Here is an 8083-nt window from a genome sequence, read left to right on the forward strand (position 1 = left end):
ACACAGTAATATCGATACATTCGAGTTTTCTACTTCTAACATTATCATGCCAAAATGAGAATAAAAATATTCGTAAGCATTAAATGTTTTTAGTAGTATGATAGTCCTATAAGGTGATTGTTGTGTTGTGTTTATCATTTATCTGTGAAATAAGTCCTGGTAAGATAATATACGATAATACAGGAATAATATAGAGCTTTAAATATATAGAGACGATAAATTACATGATATAATATTTACTTATTTTAAAATTAATTTTCTAGGGTTCAACAATAACTTGTAAATATTTTTTTAATAGGGCAAAAGTAAAAAAGTATTACATTTATATCAATATTTTATATAATTTTTTTTAAGATGTCACTATTACTACAATTAACAAAACTGAAATTTATTTTATTTTATAAATTTCATTCAAATAAACTTCTTTTTGAGGTTTTGTTTATACTTTATGTCAGAACCTGAGACCTGAGTACAGATATTAGATATAGACTATAAATAACTTTTACTGTTTAATTGTTACTATAACCAAAAATATTAAATAACATAAGTGCAACAGAGTAAAATAAATATCAATTAACTGTACTAAGATTATGAGACTAAAGTTTTGTTTTTCATAATCAACTTATTTCATTCTGTAAAATTGTTTCTGGGTTATGACATACCTATTATCCTCTCGCAAAAACGCGGCAAGAATTCAATCTGGTATAGTGTACAATTTATTGTATAGATCTATTTAGTCACGAAGGCGCCCTGGGGTATAATTATTATAAGTATAAAAATAATATAAGCTTAAGTATATTCTTATTTGTATTTTTTCTGTTTCATTTTTTCTTTCTGCAAATATATTTTACAATTAATTAAAATTTTTTTATTAGTATTGTTTTATAGTTTAAAAATTAACCGCGTTTATATCTTATTTATTGTTATTATTTCATTATTTTTATAATGCACATGTTAATTTGTATACAATAGAAAATGAAACCCATAAAAATATATACGGAATAAATAATTTAATAGCATCACAATGTTTTCTATCAATTGATTTTACTATAGTAGTTTTGGTTAAACAAGCACACGTAGCTTCTCGCAAAATGCTTTAAAATGACAGAAATTGATCAGGTGCAATTGGACTAAACGGTCTTGGGTAATGGAGTATCGAATACGGGGTCCCTCAAGGATCAATTTTTGGTCAATTTCTCTTCCTCGTTTACATAAATGAGCTGCTACATCTTTTAGATAATAAACACGCGATAGTATTGTTTACGTTGATGATATATCTTTAATTTTTAAAACAAAGATATGTCTTCCGAAGTTTGCTGATGTGAATAATTGACTCTCTTAAATATTACATTGGTTTAGTGTTAACCTTTTTACCATTAAATAGTAAGAAGACAAAATGTATGAAATTCATTGCTTCCAATGTCACATGTATCTAAACGTAATGTCCTTTTAAATGCGAAAGCTTTAGATGTTTTTACAACAGATTACAAGTTCCAATGGAAACCTATGTATTCAATAAAATGTATTCAATGTATTCAATAAAAATTAGACTTACAATAAATGATATACAATAAAAAAAACACCCGTTGAGGTTTTTTCATCGGTCCTTTTCAGGCCGGAGATGTTAATTTACGAACTGGATTTTGGACTATATTCATTATATATTCAGTAAATATTTTTGAGTTTGAATGCGAAAAGATCCATACTGGGCTAATTAAGATTATTATGTTGGTTAAACATTTTCAGATACATTGTCACAGTGAATTATGAGTTCTGATAAGATATTAAATGATGATTTCTTCGAGTCAATGCTTGGGGTACATTCACCTTGGCTTTGTCGCGAGTTCCCTCCAGTAGTAGAAGGGAAATCCCATATCGTGTTATACGAAATACCCTCTGACGGAAATTTTGATGAAACTTTGAAACCGAAGATTGGAGAAGACAAATGGGATCAAGACCACGTTAAATTGCCATGTTCCGACTATAACGTGTATGCTATGCAAGTACGTAACCGAAACAAGTACCCGTGTATGTCATAACAGTAACAGTATCAGCCTGTAAATTTCCCACTGCTGGTCTAAGGTTTCCTCACCCTTTGACGACAAGGTTTGCAGCATATTCCACCACGTCGCTCCAATGCTGTTTGGTGAATACATAAGTGGCAGAATTTAGTTGTTACACACATGTAGGTTCCTCACGATGTTATCCTTCACCGCCAAGCGCGAAATGAATTATAAACCCAAATTAAGCACATGGGAATTTAGTGGTGCTTGCCACTAAATTTTCATGTGCTTAATTTTGAACCCGCACTCTGATGACTGATGCTGATTAAGTTAAAATGGCATTATATTGTTTTTTGATACGTGTCATACTTGACATCAAAAAGGTTTTTTTTAGGATGACAACGAGAAAGTTCTAAAGAAATGGGATTTAATAAAAAGTGCCCTGTCCAAACCAATACACAAAAGCCAAGAGTTAATGTATGCTGTTTTAACTTACCAGTCGGAATTTAAAGAAATATGGAAATTTAAGGCTCTACATAAATTTTTCAACGAGGTAATATGACGATTGTTTTTATTATAACATTACACACTACGAATTAATATCATTACATAGTACGAAACAAAGTCGCTTACCGCTGTCTGTCCCTATGTATGCTTAGATCTTTTAAACTACGCAACAGATTTTGACGTTTGTTTAATAGGTAGATTGATTTGAGAGGAAGGTTTAGTATATAATACCGGGACAATATAGTAAAGAAACACTGATATTTTTAGTAGTTTCTAATGTTGTGATGTAAATAAACAAATTCTGTAGTATATTTAGTATCAGTATTGCCCGTGCGAAGCTGGCGTGGGTCGCTAGGTACAATATAAAAAGTAGTTCTTCTTAGTAAGTATATCAATTCGATTTTGATACATAAGGATTTTTATTGGAAAATAGGTATGTATTTTATTTACGACATAAACCAATTATATTGAAACGTGTTTGTTCCAGTATTGGGACGAAGCGGAAAGTAAAAAGTTTTTTGATATAACTCTCCCCGAAGTTGTGAAACTGGCGTTGTCACTACCCGACCTCATAAAGTCACCGATACCACTTTTGAAGTAAGTTAAAGTTATTTACTTACATTGTTAGCTCATTGAAAGTTCTATAAGTAATAAAAGTTGTTAGATATATTCGAATGTATTAATTAACTATTGGAAATATTTATGTACTCGTTTTGCTTACAATTTGGGTACATGTGTGTGTATATATGTGATATTATGTATGTGTGTTCCATTCTATTTAAAATCTTTTTTAAACCTTGTTAAAGTTAGAGATCGTATACGCACGCCTGCGTTTAAACATACATGTGTTATGCTACTATCTGCAATTAATAGATTTTGTTTATATATGTTGTTGTATTCAGGATAACAAGTTTTCTATTAAGCAAACTGAAAATCAAAAGAAAAAATAACTGATTCATGTCGCCTAATTTTTATAATCACGGCTATAATTTACGGACTTATATTTTTCAAATTTAACCGCTGGTATTTTATACATAGAGATATACCCTAAATCATAACACTTTTTCTCGTAATGTCTTAGAATGTTATAAAATACTTTGTAACATAATTCACTAAATAAAATTTACCAAAGTCGAAAATTAGTCACCAACGTTACGGTGGATTATTTTAGAAGATTTGCTGCCGAAACCCATTAAGAAATGCCAGCTTACTAAGAAATCGGAATCAGCTTCTTACATAGCTTAAGAATAGTTAGAATTATTCGTATGGTATTAAGAAAATCGTTTTCAGACAAGGTGAGAACAAGTCGATATCGTTCACTCAACATCAATTAGCCAGTTTACTTGCGAACGCTTTCTTTTGTACGTTCCCTGAAAGGAATAATAAGAGAAGAGACTCCGAATACAAGACATATCCACCGATTAATTTCAATTCGTAAGTATATATGCAGCCTATACCTTTTTCTTGTATAAAACTTCATTTTTATTTTTGTTGCGAAATTACTTTGCGCAGTATCGACAGCTTGTTCATTGGTGTTTCTTTTCATAATACAATGCGGCGAGATGTTTAACGGTAAATTTTAATAAACACAATTTTATTTTGTTTCCAAAAACAGATATTTAGTATTAGGAAAGTTATTACGATATAAAGACATTACATATTTTGCAGCCTATACCTTTTTCTTGTATAAAACTTCATTTTTATTTTTGTTTCATATAGCATTCTGGCAAAAGAGTCTATGTGCCAACAATCTTCAGAACACACATGCTATATCCCTTGTTCTTGTCACTCACCGGATTACGACTATACTAAGCATTGTTTTCACCATATATTCTGAGCTAAAATATATGATGAAATGAAACCTAGATGAACTTTTGTCTTTAGCGTTTGCAACCATAGGAAACCACTTTTACGCCTAGCCGTAATATATCCTTTGGGTACGTCTTCTTGTGCGATAGTTCTCATTCTCCATATGGGCAGTTGAAGTACCAAGTGGTAATGGTATTAGAGAAACTTGACGTAAAAAGTCACTTGTTTAGATGTCACGAACCTCACTAGGTAGAAATGTGGTGTCGCGATTCTGTTTTCTTGGAAACATTTAGCTTACTACATATTGGATAGTGTACCATTTCTCCAGTTTTTTGGTAATCTCTTATTCAATATAAACATATGTATTTTATGTAAACTATATTAATAAATAGAATATGGTATACAAATTCATGTTAATTATTGCAGACTGTACGATGGCGGTGGACCGAAAGTGATGGAGAAATTAAAATGCATCTGCCATTACTTCACAAGAATATACAAAGGTATTGATATATTGCATTCAATAGCCCGAAAACAGGACCATTGCTGTGTAATATTTCCGAAATTCATTAAAAACGGTTTCAATCGGCAATATCCGTTTAAGATGTACATATTTTAGGTCTAGGCCATATACACACAACTGACTAAATTGTTTTTTGACCGTCTTTGCAGATAAACCAAATGGTGTAGTAACATTTTCCCGTCATCATACACCAATAGATGATTGTCCAGATTGGAAAAATTGTTCTTCAAATATATCCGAAACAAAATTATTCGTAGATTCCGATACATTTATTGAGGACGCGTCTGGCTGCATACAAGTGGACTTCGCTAACAAGTAAGTAGAACTACAGGTTCGTATATTTAAATAGGCAAATTATTAAAAGTAGCGAATTAAACTTGGGCTTTTACCACTAAGATAAATAATCGTATACCAATATAAACGCAATATTTTGTTATGGTAGATGCTACATTCAATAAATCAGGCTTTTTTATAAACGATATCAATTCGATTTTATCGGACTGTGACACAATCTATTCATTTTTATCAGATACATCGGCGGTGGAGTTCTGCGTCGTGGAGCTGTACAAGAGGAAATACGTTTTGTGTCCAATCCTGAACTCATTGTTTCCCTTCTATTCACTGAAGTCATGGCACCCACTGAAGCGGTTATGATTATAGGTGGGTAACCAGTTTATTATGTTTCGTTTACTTTGATGGTAGTGTACTTTCAGATGACTTTGATTTGATTATCCACATGAGGACTTTAACAACTCTTGTGGTGGATCCACATGCAAATTCATTTCAAATGTCATAATTTATGCGGCTCAAGAAGAATGTTTTTTTTAATCACGTACGTAGGTACGTTAATGTCACGAAAAACTTATTCCTCATACTAAAATTTGTCAGTAGTACGAAACAATTACTTTACTTTTCAGATACTATTATGAGATTCGTGTTTTCTTCTTTCATAATTATAAACGATAACCGACCCACCCGATGCTACATCGTTTCTTCTCCATCGACCCTAAAGTTAAAGATAGGAAGTTCTTATTATACTGGTTAACTTATCAAATATCTGAACAAATAATTCTAACCACGTCTTCCATTTCATGAACTCTCTTGCAAAATATTGATATAAAGTCTTATTCTTAAACAGGAAGCGAACGTTTCAGCACTTACTCAGGTTACAGCATGACATTCAAATGGTCTGGTGATTATATAGATGAAACTCCAAGAGACTCATCAGGTCGAAGGCGTTGTGCAATACTTGCTTTGGATGCTAAAAGGTTCCCGAAACCAGAAGAACAATATACCAAAGAGATGGTGGACAGGGAACTTAATAAGGTATATAAATTTGTGTTACAATTTATTATGATTTTCTACGCAAGAGATATTAGGGGATACAAGTTCTTTAGCAAACACAAGTGCCCTTTGGTGAAGTCTCAATTCCCGAATCTGACGAGAAGGCCCTCAATTCGACTTCAAGAAACGCGGAAACTGTATTTAATATACAACAAAGTGTTTGTGCAAACATTTATGTACTATACATGCATTTATGTAATAATATTACACAAAAGTTTCCCTTGAAAATATTTACTGTGACGGAATTATTGTGTGCCAAATAGATAAAATGAGTTCATTATCTCTTCAAACACATCGAGCATGGCTTGGCATAACGAGTCAAAAATTGTCAGCCTATATTAACTTTCGCAATTTTACGCCATAAATTTTCTTTTAAACCCAAATTAGCTTGTTATTGAACACTCTAAGCTTAATGATATTATTATTTCTACTAAAATATACCATTTTATACATGTAGGCATACACAGGATTCTCATTCTACACTACGAAAGAGGGCACAAATTTCCCTGGAGTAGCGACCGGCAACTGGGGCTGTGGGGCTTTCGGGGGTAACGCTCGTCTCAAATCCTTATTACAGCTGATGGCCTGTGTGGAGGCAGGCAGGCCAATGGCCTATTATACCTTCGGAGACGTTGAATTGAGAGATGATATCAACGGAACGTATAATTTACTAATTGGATATGAGGTTACCGTGGGTATGTATGTGGAGTCATATGAAAACTGTAGTTTTTTGGTACATCTAACTTTCTGTGAAACTTACACCCAAAATAATGTGCCCCTGTGAAGAACATAGTGGTCTCGAATCTAGGGAAAACTTATATTTAATAATAATAATAATAGATGCTTTAAGTATCGATTTTACACCTAAACCCTACTACTCTATTCAATAAATAAAAGATTTTTATATTGTGTGAACGTACAATATGTAAAAAATTATACGCGTTCAAATAACTGACCTCTTACCAAAATTTATATTAATATAAATAGCCTAAGTAAAAGAAAATAAAAAAAAATCTGATTATTTAAAAATGAACATGATTATTTTAAAAAATTACAATCACAAAACGTTCTGATAATACTTTTATTTTCAGGTGAACTATATAAAAATATTCTAGAATACTGTCAAGTTGATGTACTTAGAACAAACTTGTATGATTACTTAAAGGAGAATGTAAAAAAATAGTATTTTTAAGGTGTTTTTGTTTTTTTTTTTTAATTTTTATTGCTTACACTATAGACGCATCGTGTAAATAACACAGCCATGACATGCTTCCATTCCAACATTTGATGTATTGTAAATATTTATATCTATTTTTATAAATAATTATTTCGAATATTATTAAACTTGATGTTTTTATCAATTATTTTAAGTGTATACACGTACGTAAAAATGTATTTGTGTCATAAAAATGGTCAAATAAAACACATACCTAATATAATTAAAATTATTTATTATCCTTCCTCATATTTCTAGCATACTAAACGTAATAAGTGTATAATAATAAATAATTGAATAGTAATTTAGTTTTGAAATTTTTCAGCCATATACATATTAACATGATAATAGGTTTAACTAAACCGAACATGCAAAGTAGGCAAATTATTGTATTAGTTTTATAATAAACTGGCACTAAAAACACAAATCGATTAGCTACAGAATTTTGCTAGACTAATAAAAAATAAATAGTTAAATTTACTAGCGACGCTTCAAATAAGTTTTAAAACTCTTACAATACAAACTTTGGCGAAATATAACAATATAATTATATATGATTCATTACAACAGCCTAGCTATCAAATGCACTGATGGTAACTTTTGTTCGTTTTTTTTTTTAAATTATTTGTGCTGGCAACTGGCATACAAAATGGATTCAACGATCACCTGTCAATTATTTCA

At 31.2% G+C, this 8083-nt stretch overlaps 1 protein-coding gene across 1 annotated transcript; it reads left to right on the forward strand.

Annotated features, from left to right (window-relative positions):
* The first annotated feature begins 85 nt into the window (after positions 1 to 85).
* LOC124531728 (poly(ADP-ribose) glycohydrolase) lies at positions 86 to 7369 on the forward strand. The gene is made up of 11 exons (XM_047106239.1): positions 86 to 159; positions 1747 to 2003; positions 2398 to 2556; positions 2998 to 3107; positions 3801 to 3944; positions 4746 to 4822; positions 4992 to 5157; positions 5372 to 5502; positions 5981 to 6168; positions 6644 to 6881; positions 7278 to 7369. The coding sequence occupies exons 2-11, from the start codon at positions 1767 to 1769 to the stop codon at positions 7367 to 7369; spliced, it is 1542 nt and encodes a 513-aa protein (XP_046962195.1). The 5' UTR covers positions 86 to 159; positions 1747 to 1766.
* Positions 7370 to 8083: the final 714 nt, after the last annotated feature.

The sequence above is a fragment of the Vanessa cardui genome, chromosome 8 (genome assembly GCF_905220365.1).
Source record: "Vanessa cardui chromosome 8, ilVanCard2.1, whole genome shotgun sequence".
NCBI classification, from domain to species: Eukaryota; Metazoa; Arthropoda; class Insecta; order Lepidoptera; family Nymphalidae; genus Vanessa; species Vanessa cardui.

What these genes read in the sequence shown, in the direction of transcription:
- LOC124531728 (XM_047106239.1), top strand. Translation starts at nt 1,767, where the DNA reads ATGAGTTCTGATAAGATATTAAATGATGATTTCTTCGAGTCAATGCTT. An exon ending in CAAGTGGACTTCGCTAACAA is followed by an intron (nt 5,158 to 5,371) that starts GTAAGTAGAACT and finishes CATTTTTATCAG; the next exon opens with ATACATCGGCGGTGGAGTTC. An exon ending in TGGACAGGGAACTTAATAAG is followed by an intron (nt 6,169 to 6,643) that starts GTATATAAATTT and finishes TTATACATGTAG; the next exon opens with GCATACACAGGATTCTCATT.